At 35.8% G+C, this 23,215-nt stretch overlaps 3 protein-coding genes across 3 annotated transcripts; all 3 read right to left on the bottom strand.

Annotated features, from left to right (window-relative positions):
* Positions 1-1,251: 1,251 nt before the first annotated feature.
* PPL_06206 (uncharacterized protein) lies at positions 1,252-2,071 on the bottom strand (the record flags this gene model as incomplete). Its single annotated transcript, XM_020577069.1, has 3 exons — positions 1,252-1,329; positions 1,556-1,598; positions 1,965-2,071. The coding sequence occupies 3 exons, from the start codon at positions 2,069-2,071 to the stop codon at positions 1,252-1,254; spliced, it is 228 nt and encodes a 75-aa protein (XP_020433089.1).
* Positions 2,072-3,284: 1,213 nt separating this feature from the next.
* PPL_06205 (uncharacterized protein) lies at positions 3,285-21,015 on the bottom strand (the record flags this gene model as incomplete). Its single annotated transcript, XM_020577068.1, has 11 exons — positions 3,285-4,067; positions 4,185-4,389; positions 4,454-17,208; positions 17,291-17,650; positions 17,720-18,192; positions 18,266-18,383; positions 18,444-18,810; positions 18,898-19,335; positions 19,406-19,961; positions 20,283-20,990; positions 21,012-21,015. The coding sequence occupies 11 exons, from the start codon at positions 21,013-21,015 to the stop codon at positions 3,285-3,287; spliced, it is 16,767 nt and encodes a 5,588-aa protein (XP_020433088.1).
* A 283-nt stretch (positions 21,016-21,298) lies between these two features.
* On the bottom strand, positions 21,299-22,696 carry PPL_06204 (trans-sulfuration enzyme family protein; the record flags this gene model as incomplete). Its single annotated transcript, XM_020577067.1, has 3 exons — positions 21,299-21,519; positions 21,612-22,415; positions 22,501-22,696. The coding sequence occupies 3 exons, from the start codon at positions 22,694-22,696 to the stop codon at positions 21,299-21,301; spliced, it is 1,221 nt and encodes a 406-aa protein (XP_020433087.1).
* Between the last annotated feature and the right edge of the window lie 519 nt (positions 22,697-23,215).

Below are 23,215 nucleotides of genomic sequence, written 5' to 3'. Positions count from 1 at the left end.
GTGGCAACCCGGGGCTATGCCCTGTGGCAACCCGGGGCTATGCCCTGTGGCAACCCGCATATTAATCATCAGGTAAACCTGACGATTAATATGCGGGTTGCAGATATATTGAAGTGAAATAAACTATCTTTTATTTCTGTAATTGAAATCTTGAATATTTGATTGAAAGTACCTTACTATATTTTTTAGTTTTGCATTTTGTCCTAACATTTTTGTAAAGGTAAACCTTTACGATTAAAAAGGGAGTTGCTTTAAATTGGTATAAAAAGGTGTTTTATATCTTATAAATTAAATTCTTTATGAATTGATTGAAGTTTAAAAATATTATAAATAAATTTTGCATTATGGGCATGAGTTTTTATCTATGAAAAATGCTGTTTTGAAGAAACATTTTATTATATTAGATAGAATTGATTACCTATTTTGCAAAACAAAAACTTGGATTTACAGACATCGAATTTTGTTGAATTAGATGTGATTTAAATAGAATATTCTAGTAACTACTGTATTACTCTAAATTAAACCAAATTTCTAATAGAATAATTGATTCTATTAGTGATTCAAAAATTGATTGATTTATTCATTAATTCATTGATTTAATCATGTATTCTATTCTTTCAATCTATTTATATACCTATTAACTTTTAATTGTTAAATACTTTTATAATCATTTTTTTTGAATTTATTCATTAATTAATCATAGATGCCAAAGTAAATGAATGATATCAAGTCATGTGAATTGAATAAATAAATATGCTTTATTATTTTAAAAATGAAACTATATGTTTCATTCTTGATCACCACTTTACAAATTGTCATTGATCTTCTCTAAATCTTATTGTTTCTGCTTTACATTTATATAATTGCCAATGTTATTAATCTTATAAATAATATTTCCATTTGTTGTAGTTGTTGGAGTTGTAGTTGATATTAAATCTATCCTATTGTATGACAACTTCTTCCAGTATATGTTATCTAAATTTATAATTTCCTAAATGATAATCAATATATATTAGTAACATTCTATTAATTAATAAATCTTGTTTCTAGAATCTTTTTTCTTCTAATTCTTTTCTCTTACTTGATTGAAGATTTGTCTTTTAATAACCATTCGGTTTGTTCTTCATCGTCATCCTCTGGTGATATGCTCGATGGCCGCTTGAAACTCTTCGTTGGCCATTTGAAGTGCTGTCATATCTTTTTGTTTCTGTTTCTATAGCAATATTTTTTTATTTACTTGTTGATTTTGTTCTAACTTCTATTATCTACATTTGGTTGTTGTTGCTGTTGCTGCTGCTGTTGTTCATATTCAACTTGTTGTTGATGTTGCTATATAATATAGTTAATTTCTATATATATATATATATTATAAAATAGTAAGAATCTAATTTAATTGATGAATCTGGATAATATAATAATGATTTATTTTTTAATGTTTTCGTGTTTTTATAATTTCTAAAAAAATGAGTTTTTATGTATTGTAACGATTATGTTACAGTTGCTGTTTTTGATATGCACCATAATCAACATTTTGTTGTTGCTGCTATTGATATGCACCATAATTACCTAAATGATAATCAATAAATGTTAGTAACATTCTATTAATTAATAAACTAATGCTTATCTTACTGTTAATCTATCTGTAGCAATTTAAAGATTGTTGGTGTCGATAATTGTAATCCAAATGTAGATGATTCGAAACATTCGATCTCGCTTGCTCGATAGTGACCATATCTTCTTGTCAGAAGGTGGTGGCTTCATTGACTTTGATCAAAGTGTTGGTGTATCGTTCACCTATTAAGTAAGCAAAGTAAGCTTTTGACAACCAGTGGTACTTGATGAATATCATTTTCTAATGCTGTGTTGAAATAAAATCTAAATAAATTAACTTGACTCTCTATATGATTGCGGTATATTAGATAATTGCAGTAGATTTGCAAATGTTTAAAATTAAATTTACATACCTCAATAGCAATAAGAACACACCTTGGCTTTGTGTAGCAGGCCCGGTCTCCAACTGTACTTTCATTGGCATCGCTGAACCCTCTGTCTTGATAATGTTGATGAGCATACTATTAATTGGTTGTACTTGAAATGTATTACTATTGCTACAGTGCTTTCACTTTGATAGTATCTTTAATCTCGTTGATCATTGTCAGATTTAGCCAAAGAGTCGACCACTACCGCTATTGTCCTATTTCACAACATCTTCCAAAATAAGTATCTATCTTTGAGAGTATAGTCAATCTAATATCTAATCTTCATTCATCAGAGCCAACCACCACTCAACTAATATATTGACATTGCTGTCAACAAACGATATCTAATCTAACGTTGCATACTCTGTATCTATTAATAAATTAAAATTAGTTTGTTAGTTTAGTTTAGTTTAGTTTAGAATTATAGGAATGATCATTATCTCAATATTACTCTTCAATATGTATCTTTTTAGAACACAAAAAGTAAACTTGAAGAGAGTGAATACTGAAATCATTGACTGAGCTTACATTTGGATTGAATATTATAACTCATTACTTTCTTTAAATAATTATTATATTCTAAAGCTGTAACATCTTTTAAAATTGAAAAATAAATAAATATTGATATTGTTATTACTATTGATAACGATATCTTAAGATCTTTAAAATGAAAGTAAAAAAAAAAAAAAAAAACAATTTGTTGATCATAAACACTGAACATCAAAAGTAATATTTTATATTGATCTCTATTATCAGCAAACTCTTGTCGATATCGGAGGTTAGTTAACTTTTATTCTTATTTAATCTACACCATATCTTTACTGTTTTTATTCAAATTAATACCTATTTAACTTGGTCGTAATAATAATATAATGTACAACCGATTTAGATTTTCAAGTACCATTTGGTATTTTGAAGAACACCTTCTGACACCAAACAATTTCACCTATCAATCTATTCAATAATAATAATAACAATGTAAATCAACAGGAATCTTACATATTAAATAAATAATTTTAATTTTCTATCTAAATAACTTATTATTTTTTTTTTTATTTTATTTGGAGAAGTAGAGATGTGCTGTTGATGAACTTTGTTGTCGAATATCAGGGGTATAACTAATAGTGTTGTAGCTTGTATTGACACTTTCAGTCGATTGAAATCTGTGCAATATAGAATAGGATCTATATTTTTCACTGATTAAATACTAAAAATGGTTGGAGAACATTAATGGTACTTGTAATATCTTCTCATTAGTGAAAATGTGTTACAAACTGAAATGTTTTATATATTTTGTTTATTTATTTAATTTAAATTTAATAGTTCTAAATGAGTGAGTAAATGATGAATATTTCCAAATGGCAAAGAGTCCTTCAATTCTTCTTTGATACTGTCCATATTTGCTTTCGCACCATCAAATGTTATAATGTCGTTTTGATCCAAAACAGTGATTACATTTTCTGACGATTTCTCGTTAAATCCTAATTGTCTGACCCAATCAAAAAAGTCCAAGTTTTCAGGCTCGTGTGGAACTAATTTAAATGACTCTTTGTCTATCTTGATACCAAGTAATCTAATAAAGGTGTTCGTAGTGATCTTTGGTACACCTTTTTCGATTAAAAGATTACGAAGCATTTCTGGTTCCTTCAAAACACTGAGAGCGATGGAAAATGTGTCTATACCATGTTCAACCAGAACCTTTGAAATTAATTCACGGCTTGTTGGTTTAACATCTGCAATTGAGGAGATCCAGTCTAAAAATGTTTCATTCAAGGCACTATTAATCTTTTGAGCATTTGATGCTGGCTCCATTACAACGTCAGTTTGGGAAGTTGGTTGTTGGGAAGTTGGTTGTTGGGAAGTTGGTTGTTGGGAAGCTGGTTGTTGGGAAGCTGGTTGTTGAGGAGCTGGTTGTTGGGAAGCTGGTTGTTGAGCAGCTGGTTGTGGTTGTTGAGGAATATCAAATTTCTTATTAAAAGCGTTGGAGTAAATGACAGAGACGCAGCTATTTAGGATAATATCATTGTATGCTTTCAAATCAACTCCTTCTACGATAGTATTGGTTATTCTTGTGAATGAATTACCTTTCTTTATAAATAAAGAAAAGGTTGGTGCACTTTGGGGACCTTCGAGACACTATTAATAATAGGTTGGAATTGGTTAGATTTTAAATGTTGCACTAAACATATTAGAAACAATACTTACCAATATAGCATGTAATGTGTAGGTAAATGATTTACCAGGTACCTGATAGATATCCATCAAATCAAATGAATCTGGAATGGCAAGTTTGGTGTATATTCTCTCATCTGCAGTTTCTGATCTATTAATTTGAATGAACAAGTACTTTGCTGGATCGATTGGAATTGTGGCAATTGAGTATTCTTGACACTTGGCACATTGTTTAGTTCTATAAAATAAAAAAAAATTAGTGTTTGTGGTTCATATAACATTATAAAAGCAATGTAACTTACTCCAATTGTTGGTTTGTGAGGAGTAAACTAACCAAGTCGGTATCCTTTTTATCTTCAAATGCGCATTTGAAATAGGAAATCTGATATGCCAAGTTTTCATGCTTACAATCTTGACAAATTAAATTGTTTGACATTTTGAAAATACCACTTGGCATTATTTGATTATCCACATAGACCAAAGTCTCTAAAAATTGAAGCAATAAACGACAACCTGTTTGATCTCTCGCCTTTGTAATATGGATCAAATCTAGAATGATAGGATGGAGAGGTACTTTGCCACCTGATTTACATGAATTTCTGAATTCAACAACATGATTGTAGAAATCTTCGTGGAAATCTCCTTTCTTTACAAGCTTAAATCTATCAAGATTTATGTCTGTGACTTCCAACAACCAATTGTATAATACTTGGAAACCTGTGTGTGGATAAGATCCAATATCGGGTATTTTCTCTTTCTTTGGTTCTACCCTCTCTCCACGGTCTTCGTTTTCAATCTCTATGAGTTGATTTGAATCTACTACCACGTCCAATTCATCTTCACTGATCTCTGGTTCCTCCACTTCTTTTTGAACTTCCAGAACAGGTGCTGCTGGCTCCATTTGTATATCTTCCACTTGGTTGGACTTGTTATCAACTTCCATTGGAGTTTCCTTTTGAAGTCTGAAATGATAGAGATGGGGTTCTTTATAGATCTCCTTCTTTTGGTTTAGATCTTTGATCTTGAGGAAAGAGAGAATCTCATGGATGGTTCTCATGAAGAATGAGTAGTAGGACAGTGTAATGTTGTCTTGGAAAAACTGACTGTGAGATGTGTAGAGCTTTGACGGTGACTGGTGTCTCATGTTCATAAGCAAATTACAGACGTGATCCTTCAAAGGAGTATCTGGTTGTTGAAGTTTGAGCAGATCTTTGCTTTTTGGACTGGCCAGTATCTGAATTATCTCTTCAAAGTAATGGATCCAAGGCAAGATATCTTGATTCTCTTTGGAGGCTTCATTCTTGAGATTAATACAAATGCTCTCAAAGTGGTTGATGATGGTTGGATCTGCCTGAACTGGGTCGTTTACAATTCCAGAGTAGAGATGACCATAGCTGAGTGAATTCTTAATGATCATTTCCGATATAGTCTTGAGACTAGTCAGTCGAACCATTGCCAAATGACTGATAATGGGTTTCGATATCTTATGATAGGTTAGACCAATTCTCATACTTATTTCAACGAGTGTCATCATTAGGTAACCTGGTACCTTGGTCTTGTTGATGGGATCTTTCAAGATATTATTGATCACTCTGGCAATAAGTGAGGTCAAGAAACGACAAAGAGTCTCACTTTCCTCTGGGTGAAGCTTGGCAGTGCTCATATCCAATGGAATCTTAATGTTTGGATCTTTGATTTCCTGTCCAAATGTGGCACTATCTAGTTTCTCTTGAATGATAAGCAGTTCTTTCACATATTCTGGTATAATCTGTGAAGACATTGAAGTGTTGGTTGAAACTTTGGAATTGTTTTGGGCAACGCTAACTCTGTATGGGAAATCGACCATGTACTGTTTCATTTGCTGACCACCATTGATTTTGCCGGCAACATAGTTGTAGATGAGTTTGTTTTCAACAAAGGACATCTTTGGATCGAAAAGATTTCTATCAAATGTTTGATAGTGCGAGATACAGTTGGAAATAAACTTTTGGAAATCGGTGAGATTGTAGTTGGAACCAATCAAATAAAAGTTCTCTCCAAAATCGAATGACATATTACCAATATCGATGTTGTTGTCTTCACTATCTGGGGATTCAATGATTCTCTGGAAGAGCTCTGTTTTTTGGACTTGATCCAAATGTCCTACAGCCTTTGACTGAGTATTGGTAACCCAGTTATTAATTAGATTAATAATAAGACCGTTCGAAGAGAGATCACGATTAAAGAGGAGAGATACGAGCGGAGTGTCATCAGTGATTGGTTGTACAACCTTTTCATAGTCTGGCATTGCACGACAACCACCTTCCATGATTTGAAGATGTTCAAGAATGTCATTCCATGATTTCTTAGCATTCTCCCATTTCGTTTTGATAGATTTGATTGTGTTTTCGTCTTCGTACTTGTGAGTCTCTAGGAATTTGATACACTCTGGTATGGTAAAGAATTGGTTTTCCTGGGGAAGACGACGAGAGAAATACTTGAATATGAGTTCAATAAGCTGAATGACTTCATAGAAATACTTGGAGATGCAAATGGTGGCAATGTTGGTTGAGAAATAAAGCAAAAGCTTGTTTTCCTTCTTGGTGATCAAGTCGTGAATATATTCATAGTCGTAGAATGGCGATGTGAACTTGGTTACGTATTTCTGTCTGCATTTGATGGCTTGGGCGAGTGTAGCTGATTGGGAGACCACTGCATCAATTCTTTTTGTCTTGATATTTGGATAGTCTTTTCTAACCTTTTCAATTACCTCTATAAGATAGTTTTCATAGGCATAGACGTCCTTGTCTGAGTGGGTTTCCTCGAAATACGCTCTCATTACTGGACGTGGGGCAGTGTATGCTTCATCCCAAAGCTGGTAAACCAACTCTGACAAAAAGTGACCAGGTTCAATATGTTGATCCACAATGTCTTGATTGATCTTGACCTCAGAGATTGAAGTAAGCGCTCTAATACCAACGTAATCTGTCAATCCATCGATTGTCTTTTTCTCTAGGAAATTGGCAAAGTGAATATTTGGATCGGTCAAGTAGGCTACATCTTCTCTGGTAACCAAACAACTGGCGGTCCAACTGAAAACAGCCCATGAAGTAGAACCGATCATGTACTTGTAGAGTGGATTATTCTTCATACAATAGATTCGAGCATCGGCACCTCCACCAAGACGATAGACCATACCACAATCACGGAAAATTAATTCAGTGGCAGGGAACTTCTTACCACAGACCTTCTTAAAGTCACGTGTAAGTTCGTAGAGATAAAAGTTACTGTTGGAACCAATTGAGGCAGCAACATAGTTGACTAGGAGCTGTCCAATGACAAAATGATCCTTGGCCTTGTTTGGATACTTCATGACGACTTCATCAAAGTTTTTAATGCTTATCTTGAAGTCCTTCTTTATGATCTTCTTAAAGAAATTGATGTATGGTTCATTACCGATGGCTGTATTAAAGAGTGATCCGGGGGCAATCAGTTTCTCGATAAATCCAAATTCAAGGTCATCCAGATAGTATTGATAGGTAATGAGGAACAATGACATTCTAAAGAATCCACAAGAACGAGGTGTGTTTCTACATTGTGCGATTAATCGGTTGATGTCCTCATCGGATTTCGAATCTACTGCATCCTTGATACTCTTGAATAGCTTACCATCATCGGTTGAAGAATCGACGGTGAAACTATAGAGTGTTGATTCTTTCATTGAAATATCAATGGTGACAAGATTCTCTTCCATTGCAATGGTCTTGAGGAATGCCTGATTCTTGAGAATATCAACCAGAGTCTTTTCAGAGCTAATCTTGTTCAGCAGATACATATGATTGAAACGTCGCTGGATCTTGTTTGCTTTGGTCTGACGCTCCATTGAAAAGATCTTATTCATTGTGGTGGTGAGCATTTTGTTATTGTCTAAGTAGTTCTTGGTTGGCTCTACACCTTCATCATTGAGCATTTTGGCAAGATTATCAATGAAATGAGTTGACATTGCATTCACTTTGATTCTTTCCAGAATACTAGGAGATCTAACCATTTCTTGCCACTTGACCATGAGATTGATTGTATCTAGATTGAGACGACGACATCTCTCTAGCTCGACAAAGTAGAGAATATTGATCAGATTTGGATTTGGCTTAAATTCTTGTTGGAACTCCTCTTTGGAGACACCGAGGAATTGCAAAAGCTCTCCCGTTGGAACTTCATTGTTTGGATGTAAACAATAGAGTACTGGATTACAAAATAGAGTGACACCTTGCTTTGTAAATATCTCCTCGATGATGACGGAATACGACTTGAAGAAAGAATCGTAACTATTGAATATGTTGTTGCAGAACCAGCCCATGGGGATCTTTGAAACGAAATCTTGATTCAACGATTTATCATTGTTGCACATTAACAAGAAATTTCTCTTGTTTGCAGTCGACAAATTGATGAACGGCTCAAAGGTTGTGAGGAAGCATGATAACTCCACAGGTGGAAGTCCTCTCTCTTTGAGTATACGGTTAACGTTAGAGAAAAAACTACTAAAGGGTTGGAAGATATCTTCAGGGTCGAATCTCTTTGCCTTTGGAACTCCACGATAGATGCAAGACAAGATGCTCTCGGTGGTATCAATGTTACCGATGGTACTTGCAAAAATGCATAGATTGAAAAGGATATAGATGTATGATGTAAACTGTCCAGTGTCACCTTTACCCTGAGCTTGTCTGAGGATAGTGTAGATTGGGACACGATTGAGTATTTCACGTACAACATTACACCAATTGGCAGTGATATCAGAGAGATTCTTGGCCTCTGGCGAAATATCAACGATCTCTTTGTAGATCAATTTCATTGCAAGCGCGGTGATAATGGATTTGGCTTGATTGGTATTCGAAAGTTTGTCTTTGTCCAAATTTAGATTTCGGAATTCCTGCAAAATCGATACGTTGGTCTTTAGATTCATCAATGGTGTTGTCAAACTCTTGAGATAGTGAATGGTAGGAGAGTAGAAATAATTGCAGACAATAAACAACAATATTGAATCTGATCGAATTGGGAAGATCTTTTTGATGACCAACAACACAAACTCTAACCACGACTTGTCGAATCTCATGGTTCTAATCACGAAATCGGTTTGGAATTGTTGGTAGAGCGTATCGTTTTCACTGATGTATTGGATGAGAGGTCCCAATGAATGGTTCGATACATATTTGGTGTATTCACCAAAAATCTTGTCGATTCCTCTGTTGGGGTGAAGATTAAGTGTATTGTCAAAGAGAGTCTTGAGATTCGAGATTACAGAGTCATAGAGAGGTAAGCAAGATTCTTGTTGGAGGACTTTTTCCTGGTGAACTGTAAGTGTGACTGGTTCGAATCTCTCCTCAATGTTCTCGTTGATTTCTGGTACTCTGACACTCTGAATGTAAAGTCTAACCAACTCTGAGTTTTGTGCATCTTTGATCTTTGAAACTCTGAGATAAGATTGATAGTTTGTAACAATCTTAAAGATCTGTGACACCATAGGATAAAAGAAGGTGATCATCGAGTTTTTAATTGAATCAAAGAACGAATGAACCAGTTTACCGGATACAATCAGCTTGGAAATGTTTGTTATGATCTGTTTAAACATATCCTTCTGACCCCACTCTGTTGACAACATTTGAATGGTAGTGTTGTACCACTCTTTGTTGCTTCTGAAGAGATCCTCTATCAGTGTAACTCTTTGATCGGCATTTGAATAGAAGGTACGTTCAGCTGGATCTGCCTTCAGCGGTAAAAATACAGGATTCATTTCCATTGCAACCTGTCTGAGATGTTCAAAGAACATATCTTCAAATGTTCTTTCCAAAGATTGTGGGTCGATCGAAAGCTTCAATCCATAGGCTCTGCCGATCCATGTACGAATGTCAGAGTCTAAGCTATTCTGGTTACTCTCCATGAGCTGAGTGTCAATCTTGAGTCCAAGAGAATCGATATACATATACTCTATGCCATTCAAGAAAATGGAATTGAGTTTGGTTTGATTGGACAATGAGAATTCAGGTGGATAGTGACAAATGGTGATAAGGAGCTTGCTCTTATCAAACTTGTTGAACCTGTCGACAATGAAATTGACCTGGTGCTGATTGACGTATGACATATCTGCAATGATCATACAAATCTTTTGCACTTTGGAATTCTTGAAATGATCGAGTTCAAGATCACAGCTGTGGCTCGACTTGAATGAACCCAACTGAATAATCTTGAGAATATTCTCTTTGCTGTCAATTTCCATGGGATCGATTTCACTCTCGGTATCGCCGTTTTTGAAGAGTTGAGACAGTAGGATCTTGTGGAAATTATCCATATGCTCCGAGTCTTTCAAACGATGAAGTGTAAGTGAAGTTCTTGTAAAGAATGTCCATTTGTTGGGTACGGATTGATCATTTTTAACAAACTTTTTGTTAAAGATATGATCGAGGAACCTCAAAATATTAAAGTGCTCCTGTCTAAGAAGATACTCTTCAATATAGGATTGTGGCAGAGTCTTGCAGTTAAAGATACTCTCTGGACGAGCGATCTGGAGTAACTTCCAATTGAATTGTCTAATCTCATAGTTTTCCGACTCTGGGATTAGTTCCAAATTGGTATTAAATATACGCTGTGGTTGAATGTTGAGAGAGTCCGAAGCTTTGAGTTCTTTAGCAATAGTGTAGATCAAAGATGGGATGGTCTCTGATTCAGAGAATCCAGACAACAACGATTTGTTGGTTGCTTTGTTGTGGAACTCATCAATGAAATGAGTGGCAGTAGATTTGAGTGTTTCGAAAATACTGGTGTGCAGTGAAAGATTCTTTTTGATGTAATAATCGAGCATCTTTTCGATGGAAAGTTGATATTTCTCGAAACGATTCAACCATGGCAACTGAGTTTGTGCCATCTGTGAGAGTGGGAGATGCACAATGATCTTAAACTCTGGATGAACTGGACAGAAAATAGAATGAGTTCCAAACGATACGTTGGCAATGAAATGCATTGATCCATCCGGAGTAGGTAACAATGTGAAATATCTATTAAAGACATCATAGAAACATGCATCGATCTGGTGGGTATTCACCAAAACAACGGTACCACCCGATGCCATCTCTGATTTGATTTGAGAAACAACATTGACTAGAGACTCTGTTGTACTGTCACGTTCGAAACCACCGACTCTAATCACTGTTGTATTGATTCCAAGTTCCTTCAAGATCATCAGTGATGATTCATTTTCAGTGGGATCGATAATCATCATATAACGGAATGGAACAGTGTTGGGGTCTTGCTTTGTGTCAAGAGTTTCCAGGAGTGACTCTTTGATACGCTTAATGGTTCTGTCGGTATCCAATAGGTTGCCTGGCTTAACAGAGACGTCTGGAATATTCTGGAGTTGATCAAAGAATTCCTTGGCCATCTCTTTAAATTCCTTTGGAGGTATACCACCAAAGTTTCTCTCGATCGAGTTGATGAGTACTTCACCATTGAGCACACCTTGGTTATTCTTCAAGCCACGAGCAAGATGTCTGAGAAAATAAACGAAATCACGTTGATGGAAGAGATTCGGTTTGGTATCTTTGACATGATTGTTTGCAAGCTTATAAGCAGCGCAGAGTGCAGTACAAATTTGGTTCTCCGATGGTGTCAACACTTTGTTGTTATACAAACAACCGACTGCCAGTGCTTTCTCGTCTTCCTTGGTAATGGTGTGTGGGTGTACTAACATCAACATACGATTGGTCTTGGCGGCATCGAGAACCTTGTTGGAAAGGATGACAACAGAGATATCAACAGAGTCCTTGTCCATCTTTTGTGAAACCTTGTCGAGATAGTCGTGCATAATCTTCATTGGAGAATCGTTCTCATTGACCAAACCTGCTTCATCAAAGAAGACAACACAACGACTTTTGCCTCCCGAGAGGTCATATGTCTTTTGACGATTGAGAGAACGTTCAAAGACAGAGCTAATCTCAATATCGGTGGTGTGTGGAGTACATTGGTAACGGAATGGATCAGCAGTGGTCATTTGAGACCATGGAGAGGATGGATCGTCGAGTTTGTTGGCATTCATATTGTTAATGACAATACCAAAACTGAGTGTCTTTGAACAACCTGGCGGACCGACAATACATATTGGGAGTCTTGAGTTGATGGCAACTGTAATACCAAATATATTGAGCTTGAGTGATTCAGTCAAAGCAATACCAGGTGGTAGTTTAGCAGTTTCACAGAATTTGGAGTAAATCGATTTGAACATGTTATTGGCATCACTGAAAACCGCTTTGATGGCCGGAAAAGCATCAACTTGCTTTCCATAGTAGTCATTGACCTTCTTGATGAGGAGATCACGACTCTCGCCAGGAGAAACACGAATGTAATAGGTCAACCCAATTGAAGCAATGATTGACATCCAATGAAGCATTGTAACACTCTCTTGGTTGTTGTTGTCTTTTAATTTGTACGCACAATTCAAAATACTATTTCCAACCGGGGTGTATCTAAAGAATTTATAGAGGTCTATAACTCTAGTGATATCACGAATCGAAACATGAGTTCTTGCTTGGTTGGTTTCACGAAGTGCATTTTGACCGATGATGATGATCTCTTTGAGATTCTGTTGTTGTTTCAACAGATCGACCTCTGTAGTTTGAATGATATCATCTCTAACCAAGAAAAGTGATTCCAAGAAAGATTGTTCATTCTTGGCAGTGAAATCACCATAGTTCAAGAAAAGTTGAACCATTGCAGGTGGCGGATGTTGAACAACAAACGAGAGATGACTGGTAGTTGTAGTCTGACCTGTGTAATCGACAGCCTCCATTGAGGTGGTCTTTACTGGATTCATTGCACCAATCCAGAAGATATTGTCAGGAATACATCCTTCACCATCGAGTGTTCCATCGATAAAGATTTCGTTGATCAATGCAAGCGTATCGTTTGGACTAGTGTTGAACTCATCAATAAAGATAAGCATCTTGAGATTTGGATCGATGTGTCTGAGTTGTTTGGCTTCGGCAATGTAGCTCAGCACCAAATTCTTAAAGATCTTTGAGGTAAACTTTTGATGCATAATGATACGATGGAAGAGATTTCTAAAGGTGGCAGAGGAAATCTCTTTGACAGCTTCCAAAAGTTTTTCCTTGTTTTGAATGATGACACTGGTGGAACTCTTGAAACGAATCTGGTAGAGCAGTGAATTGCGTGGTGTCTCGATCAGAGGATAGTTGTTCATCATCACAGCAATGAGATTCTCAACAGTAGAGAATAGTGTATGTTGGAAACTTCTATTTTGGAACTTGGAGCTGCTGCCACTACTATTATTGTTGTTGTTGTTGTTGTTGTTGTTTGATTCTTTCATGGGATCGTGTTCACAGAGTTGAGTGAGTGCATCTTGAATCTGAATAAGAGAGACTTCACCCGGTAAGAGTTTCGATTGTTGATCGCCGTCCATGATACCCTTCAAAACAAAATCGGTCTTGTTTTGAATGAGTTTGTTGACTTCCTCTCTGATACGAGAGATAATGTCGGGCAGTGAATTGTTCTTGGCATTGATGAGCAATGAGTAGAACAAGAGAATGAATGTCTTACCGACACCTGTATCACCAGTCAACACCAATGATCGTTGATTCTTTACCTTGTTGTGAAGCATTAGGAGACGTATACCAAACTCTGGTGTCAACACATAGTGATACTGTTGACAGAGATTCAAAACAATGTTGGTACGTGAGGAAATTCCGAAAATGTTGGCAATGATCGTTCTAAAACGAGCAGGCTCTTGTTTGGCAGTCTCCAAAGTGACCAACTGGACTCTGGTGATTAGTTTTGGCTTGCTTGAGAAATCAATGTAATCGATTGAAACAGTCTTCTTGTTTGCCTGAGAAAGGTAACGAGAGGTAATCATTGGTGGCTCTTTCCAAATGTTCTGGGCAGTGGCCAATTGAGGGTCAGAGAACTTGACTGCCTCCAAGATGAGGTAGTGATACAACTCGTAAGGCTGTAAGAGTAGCTGTTGATTTTTGGACTGAGATTCTGAATCAGACAGTCCAACCTCTGCATAGGTATCGTAGTAGGCATCCAAAAATACCAATCTCTCCTCTAGGAGTTTCATAAAACTCTTTCTGTGCAAGAGATGTTTAGGATCGGAAAGGAATGCAGGATTATAAGCAAACTCTTTCAGGAGAATCTTTTTGATAGTCTGAATGTATTCATGAACGTTTGCAACCTTTTTACCGAGTTCCAATGATGGCTTCTGGTAGGGATTCGAATGAACATAGGAGTAGCATTTTAATTCGGTTGGAGTGACTTCCCATTGTGTCTTGGTGTGGTCAGTAATCTCTGCCAAATGTTGAACCAGTGGGATGGTATCTGTTAGATAATCAGAGAATCTTGCGTATTTCTTGGCTCCCAACAGTGGTGATCCAATTTCAACATAGATTTGAAGTAAGAGTGTCTCTGGTACGTTGTAGATCTCCTCAACACGATTACCAAATACATAGCCACGAGTGATCAGTGGATAGATAAAATGATTGAAACTATCGAAATCACAGTAAGGTGAGATAACAAAGTGAATCATGATCTTCTTTTTGTCCTTGTGTTTTCTGAGATGGTGGATCATCGGTTTGGCATCGAAATTTGGTCTTAGATGAACTGTGATTGGATTGTTGGATGAGTGTTTCTTTGAACGGATGAAATACGATTTACCGGTACCACAATCACCACAAACCAATACCAACTGCTCGATTCCAATCGATTCTTTGGTTCGGTTCCAACTCTCTTTAAAGTTCTTCCATTCAGTGTCAAACATGGTGTTGCTGTTTGGCAAGAATGAAAATAGATCTGTAGCCATAGAACGCTCGGTTGAGATCACATAGAGTCTAGCAAGTTTATCTGTAGTTTGCTTACTGTAGTGATCAGAGAGCCAATGCATGAGCTTATCCTTTTCATTGGGGATACCAATTAAAAAGAATGTATAACCTGACATCTCTTCGATCAGACGCAAGAAATATTCGATATCCTTTGAAAAGGCATAGGAGTAGAACAGTTGGGATGGATGTGGTAACATTGAATTGTTCAGCTGCATCAAGACATTGTAGAGATTATCTTTGGAATTGAGATGAACCAGAATTGGACCTGTCTCTTCGGAAAGATCTTCATAAGCCTCTTCTGTGTTGGTAAGACCCTCAACTAAACCAGTCAAAAATACAGAGTAGTCATATTTGGCAAGTAGATTATTGTCAACAATGATCTTGGCTATCAATTCACTCTTGATGGGAAGTCCAGAGTATGGATAGCAATACTTGATGAATGGAGTTACATGAGTTGCCATCCTTTGAACAAAATCGGGCTTTGCATTGTAGTGGTTGAAGATCTTGTTGTAACCAGAGATAAGAGAAGAGAGACCATGAGCTTTAAGAAGCAAAAGTCTTGTGGGAAGGTTTTGAATTTTCGACTTCCACTCGTTCAGACTCTTCTCAAGACTTTCCTTCTTACTCTGTAGGTCTGTTGCATCATTGAATGCCAACTTGATTATACCTTCGAAATAGTCGGGATGGAATAAACGGTCCATCTCACAGTGAATAATATGAACGGTACTGAGTAACTTGACAACACTCTGGAACTTGGCAACCAAGTCATTGGTTTTCGTGTCGGATGAATTCGATGATTTGGTGATATTGAGTCCCTGAACGAAATCTTCAATCTTTTCCTGAGTAAACTCGAGTGAAGATGAACTGATTTTAATGGACCAACCAACTGAACCCTCCTCATACTTGGTTGTTCTCGAACTAAACTCTGAGCCTTTCAATATCTCTGAAACAGTTGGAAGAATCGATTCGATATTGTAGGTACCACCAGCAGATGAATAGATACCACGAACATGGGCAATATTATTAACGACATACTCGATCTTTGTGAAATCGGTCTGAGTGTTTTCCATGAGACGAGAGACACTCTTACACATCTCTCTGAGAGAGGAAAAAGCGTTGACAGACATTCCAGATTCCTTTGTTGCCTTGGTGGTGTCTTGGAATCTTGCAATGAAAGGCTGCAAAAGATTGTAGGCATGGATTGTGTTGTTGACCAAACTAGAGTTGTACTCGTCGGTAATAAGATTGGCAGTCATAATTTGGTTGGTCGTTTGGAAGTCTTTGAACGAAGCAAAGAATTCAATGAGGTCGGGATTTACATATTTAAAGTAGACCAATTGAGGATAGGTGAGATCACCAATCAACTGAGTGATATCCTGGAAGATCTTTTGTGAAGTTTTGACAGAGATCAACTTTTGACCAGGTGCAATAGTCTGGAGATAGTTGGTGATTGTGTCTCTGATGTTGTCAAAGTCTGTTACATTAATATAGTGCTTGTTGGAGTCGATGAAATTAAAGAGATGGTGAATGTTGGCTTGGATACCAAAAAGTGCAGTTGCTTTGTTGATAAATTCGTAGAGCGAGTTCTCTTTGTTGTTGAAAGTCTTGTCTGGATAGAAGTAGGCATACATGTGTTCCATCTCCTTCTTAAAGTTGATATCGGATTGTGAAATGACTGTTCTAAAGATATCGTTGAGTTGGATGTCTTCGTCTTGACCAATCAACTTTTTCATAAAGTCACGAGTCATATGACAGAGAACATCGATTTGGTTTGGCATTTCGGTCTTGTTGTAGTACTCCATGATGATCTGGAAGAACTTTCGATGCTCGGTCGACAAGAACGATCTAAGGAATCGAATGGATTCCTCTTCAACCACCACATGACCTTTTTCACCCTTGGCACTTAAGATATCCTTTTTCAAATAGACGATCTGGTTGGTTGGTGAAACGTCGGCGATATCGATATTGAGCTTGGTGATCTTGAACTGGAAAGTGTTGTTGAGCCAATGACCAACCGTTCTAAGATTGAAAAGCTCAGTTACCTCTCCTCTATATTTCTTATCGAGTTCCTCCGATGACTTGGTGTTGACTGCACCGAAATATCTCATCAAAATGCTCATTTGATGGTCATAGTCACCTGCATATGATGGATTCCAATTGTTTCTCATTATTCTTGTATTTTCTTCTAAAATTGATTTAAACTATAATTGTTGTTTAAACAGAAATTATAATAAATATTGTTAGTAGTCGACCAACTAAATAATGTAATGTTTTTCAACTTACTCTTTGTCTATTATTCTCATAGACAGTAGATTCATGTACCCAAGATTTATCGGTTACTAAACCAACCAATTTTCCATGTGCAGCATTGATCGGGTATTGGGTGTGGTTTTGATTGAGGAATTCAAGATAGAAGTTAAAGAGCATCAAATGTACAAGAGTACATGGTGGATTCTCGTCAATGACCTCGAGTGACAATAAACTTGGTTGATCACCTCTATTACCAAGATAATTTCGAACGATATCACCTGTAAGCCTATGATAGTATCCATGTGTTTTCTTGTCGATAAAAGCTTGACTAAGCTTTCGATAGTTGTCTTCAATAATTGAAAAATTATTGACAAATGCTATCGGTCTAGAAATCTAAATAAAATATAAACAGTTTTTTCATTAATATACAAATATTAGGTATTTGATATTGTATTAACTTACAATCTCATTTGGTATACTAATAGCTTGTTTAGGACAATAGAGTGAGATTTGATAAAAATCGTCAAGACTGAATCTACTAGAGATGTTGTTCTGGATGGTACGGAATGGATCGGTGTCTTGGCTGAATATAAATATCTTATCGATCTCTGTGTGTCTATAGTCACCAATAGCTTGCATAATCTTTGAAGTGAAAAGGAACAGCATCTTGGAATCAGTTAGGAGTTGAAGAAGTTGGGGCATCTCAATAAAATGCTTTTTGATTCCAGTCTCTACAAAGCCATGAAGATTGGAAAGAACGTTTTCTTTTGTTGTACTATCGTATTTCTTTAGATTATCTCTAAAGCCAACCTTATCCTCCAAGATGAGCTTATAGATGACACGACCGTTTGACAATCTTGTTGATCTGTCAATCTTCATAAAGATACGAACCAATTCGAATCTATTATAAAGTTCATTCTTTGAAAGTCCTTCAACTATTTTAAATAATAATAAAATATTAATAAAACAATATAAATAATAATTAAATATTATTAAACCAATATTTACCCATTTCATTCTTTACAGTTAAACCATTGATGTCAGTGATTGGAATGGTTGTTGAATTTAAAAACTTGGTAAGCATACTGAAATACTTTTGATAATTATTGTTTTCAGCTTCAATAGGCTTTGATAAAATTGGATTAATAAAAATATCTAACATTATTTATAAAAATATTATACTTACTTCGAATATTTTAAAGAAAGTTGTGAAAGAATCCAAAAATATCTTTTTTGATTTCAGTTTGCGGAAGAACGATGATGAAACCTCATTATTAAGTTGATTGTTTGCATCAAGGAATCGTAGGATTCTAAAATAAATATTATCATCGGCAAGCATTGTGTTGATAGTCTTGCAGCTGAAAAATCCCAATGCCAAAATACAGAGGGTGTTAACGTGATCTGGAGACACCGGGTCAATAAGATATCTAGACAAGAACGATTCAAAGATGGGAGTCAACGCCTTGTTTAGATTGAAACTTTCAAGCTTGGTCAATTCATTGATGAGTGGTTCAATATATTTTAAGATATCTGGGATACCATTCTCTGATAAACTATAAAAAATGATAATTAAAAAAAAATATGTTAGAGAATGATTTGAAATCGTCGATGATTTATAAACTACTACTACTTCTACTTACTTGTCTAATTTCATCAGAATGTAAAATGAGAATAAATGATTGGATTTGATGTTGGACAAATCCGAGAGAAGTTTGGGTGGGTCAGTCATTACGAAATCCCTGGTGTTACGGTCGTCAATTAGTGATTGAATTCTATAGTGAGTCTCACTGTTGACACTCATATCCTCATTCCCTACGAGATCTTTAACCATTTCACCAAATGCCAATGTCTTTTTGAAGGCATTAAAAGGTTTGAACCAAACGATTCGATTGTCGGGAAGCGGATCTTCAAGTAGCTCTTTCAGAGGTACAGTGAAATTGTAGTTTGTAGAGAATGTTTGCCAATCGTCAGCACTAATCTTACAGGTCAGTATTCTATTTGATTTCTTCTCTTGCTTGACAGAATGCGACTTCTTTAGATGAATTTCCATTGATACTGAATTTTGATGTGTTCTATTTCTAATAGATATGAAACAATAGATTATTAGTCAAACCAAAAAATTAATAAAAAGAATTCTTATTAACTTACAATAAAATGAATTTGATATCGCTAAATTTAACTTGAGCAAGGATTGTATTCTTTGACGAATTCCACTTGAATACCTTCTCGTTCAAGTCAATACTGCAGTAGATTAGACCATCACGTCCCAATAGTTCTTTATAAAAAAGGGATATAGTTTGGAAATTGATATCCTTATCATGCTTGTCATTTGATGCCTTTTGGTGACCGTCTTTTAAATGTTCATTATTATTATTGTTATTATTATTATTGTTTTCAAAAATATTCACTTGCTCTTCTTGTTGTGGTTGATCATTTACAGCAGGTATATGAAAATTGTCATCCTCCATATCATCATCCTGAGGAGCGTTATGATCACCTTCTGGTAAATGTTGTTGAGGTTGTTGTGGTTGTGGTGGGGGTAGATGTTGATCTGCAAGATGATTGACCAGTTTATCTACAGGACTAGAGTCTTTGGGACTACACAAGAAATCCTTGATATCCTTACGGAGATCATTGATAAAGGAACAACCACTCTCTTTGTTCTTGGCAGCATTGGGATCGAGTGGCTCGGTCGATGACAGCCCTGGGAAAATAATGGGAATAAATAAAAAACTGATCTTCTCAAACTCCTTGTTCTGCTGAATCAATTGAGCGTGAGCGAGTTTGGAGTGTGCGAACCAATCATCGCATTCCTGAACGTGCTTGGCAATGACAAACGCACACTTGGTTCTGAGCTGAAGCATCTGCTTGAGATTCGGTATTTTCTGATGGAGCAGCTCCACCGAGAGATTCTCCTCATCCGCCAGCAGTATGCAACTGAGCAGACGATCGACGTTGTGAACCGAGATCTTGGTACAGTTCTTGATGAGGTCCGATGACGAAGCACCGAGACGGAGTGTCTCACCACTATCAATGAAATTGATATCGTATCGACTGGTCTTGTTCTGAATGGAGACTGTAGTGCAAAACTCGTTTTTGACTGCAATGTCCACCTCTGCACCGATGTGCACTTGCTCTTTTGACCACTTTTGAAAGAGCGATTGAGAATCCATGTTGATCTGCTCCAAGTGAATCTTGAATTTCTCAAAACTCTCGACTTCACTCACGATGTAGGTCACCAGTACATTTCTGAATTCGCCAACCATTAGCTTCTTGCTCGGATGATCCAAGTAGCCCAAGTGCTGCTCTTCGTAGACATCGTCATCATCTGCACTGGCATTCATCATCTGGTGTGGATCCATCATCAGATCGATGGTTTGTTGGTGATGCATCGATGGATTCATACGAGGATTTCTCTTTGTTTCTTTTTTGGGTTGAGCTTGACGTAGCTGATGAAATTGTGGTGGCATCATTTGTTGCATTTGCTGCTGGTGATGATGATATTGTTGTTGTTGTTGCTGTTGATACTGTTGTTGCTGTTGTTGCTGTTGGTGTAAATGATAATACAACTGTGGATCATTATGATAATCAGCATCCATCATCATTGTATCTTGGAAATGATGTTGCATTGCTTGCTTTGCAATATCATCCATTCCTCTTCTATTCATTATCTTTTCATTTTTATTATTATTATTATTATTATTATTATTAATATTTCTATCTTTATCTTTATCTTTATTATTGTTATTATTACTCATATTTACAAATTATAACTATAACACAATTAAATTGTGTATTATAACAATTATAGCTATATTTTAAAATACAATATATTTCAATTATAAAAGTTTTGGAAAAAACAAAATAAAAAAAACAAAGTTCATTGTTCATAAAAATATATTTTTTTTTTCTCTACATTTTTTAAAATTTTAAGTCTAGAAGTGAAAATTTTTTTGATTTTTTTAAAAATTTGATTTTTTATTGGAATTTTTTTTATGACATGTCTTCCAAATCTTTTTAAAAAAAACAAACACACCACTTTTAAACTTTCTTTAATGCTTGTGTAAGGTCATTAATTAAATCTTGTGGATCTTCACATCCAACAGAGAATCTAAGTAATCCATCGGTAATACCTGATTTCTCTCTTATCTCTTTGTCAACCATAGTGTGGGTCATTGTCGATGCTTGTTCAATGAGTGACTCTACACCACCCAAAGATACAGCCAATGTTATTAACTCTACTGATTCAATAACTTTTCTTCCTATATATATTATAGAATGTGTTTTTTTTGTTTAAAAAATTATTAATTGTCTTGGTGTAGTTGTTATTATTGATTGAATATTGTTTAGTTACCTGCTTCAGCTCCACCTTTAACTTCGAATGCTATCATTCCACTGTAACCTGGTTGCATTTGACGCTTGGCAAGCTCATGTTGAGGATGTGACTCTAGACCTGGGTAGAATACACGCTCTACCTTGGGATGATTCTCAAGGAATTGTGCAATCTTCAAGGCATTGTCATTGTGTCGTTGCATTCTCAAGTGCAATGTCTTGATTCCACGTTGAAGTAGGAATGCATTGTGTGGCGATGCCAAACATCCCAAAAGTCTTATATAATGTCCGATTTGATGATGTAACTGCTCGTTGGCCACGGTAATGCAACCGGCAATCAAATCTGAATGTCCACCATAGTACTTGGTGGCAGAGTGTACAACGATGTCAATCTGATGCTCCAACGGACGAGTGTTGTAAACACTTCCAAATGTGGCATCGACAACCGTTGTAATGTTATGACGACGACCGAGTGCACCGAGTGCAGAGAGATCGGTGAGCAACATCGTCGGATTGGCAGGTGTCTCACCGTACAACAACTTTGTGTTTGGCAGAATCGCTGCTTCATAGTTGGCAATGTCGAGTGGTGACACCATGGTAACTTGAATGCCAAGCTTTGGGAGTATATCGGTGGCAAACTCGTGAGTTCCACCGTAGATGTTCGTGGTGAACACAGCATGATCACCCGACTTTAACAACGCCAACAGCGAACTACTGATGGCCGACATACCACTAGAAGTAACAAAAGTAGCTGCACCTGGAAGGTTGGCTTTGCCTACCTCCAACTTTGTAATTAAACGTTCAACAGCATCATTGGTTGGGTTTGCTATTTTTGTCAATAAAAAAAATATTAATTTTTCAATATTCAAAGTTTGTTGCTGTATTGTTATTTTATTTTTATTATATTTTACCCCAACGTGTGTAAAGCCAAGGACTTGTTCCTTTTTCAGTTTTCTCTTGTTGACATAGAGTGGCACCATGTTTAGCTGAATCAACAAAGAATGTAGAAGAGGTGTAAATCGGTAAAGATACTGAATTTACAGGTCCTTTAACTTCGACTCTCTTTGTAGCAATACTATCAAATCCAAGATGTGAATCACTTTCCATTCTTATTAAATCAAATTTTAACAAGATTTGAATTAATATATTAATAAACAGGTTTTTTTAAAAAAAAAATTTTTAAATTAAAAAAAAAATGATAACTCAATAAATCATTTTAATATCTTCCATGGAATCAAAGAAGCAAATCAAAATGCAAAAAAAAAAAAAAAAAGTACTAATTTTTAATATATTATTAACTATTTTCTTGTTCGTTTTACATTATGATATTGTCCAAATGGTTTAATCTTGTATCAAATATTTTGAAACTATGGATGATTTGTTGATAGATTCTGAAAATTATATTACACGTAATAATGTAATTTATAAAAAAAAATTATAATTTTTTTAAAAAAATAAATAAATAATTTTAAAAAAAACATTTATAAATCAAAGATAGAGTAAAAAGCATTTATTGATTGTAAACTAATCAGACTTGTAAATCCATCAACTAGGCACAATAACATGTTCTCATACAACGTCTTATTTCTTCAAAGGTTGAGTATTTTTGAGAACACACGTCTTGAC

This window comes from Heterostelium album (genome assembly GCF_000004825.1).
Source record: "Heterostelium album PN500 unplaced genomic scaffold PPL_contig14, whole genome shotgun sequence".
In the NCBI taxonomy this organism is placed as follows: Eukaryota; Evosea; class Eumycetozoa; order Acytosteliales; family Acytosteliaceae; genus Heterostelium; species Heterostelium album.
This window is presented reverse-complemented; position numbering and strand designations above follow the sequence as displayed.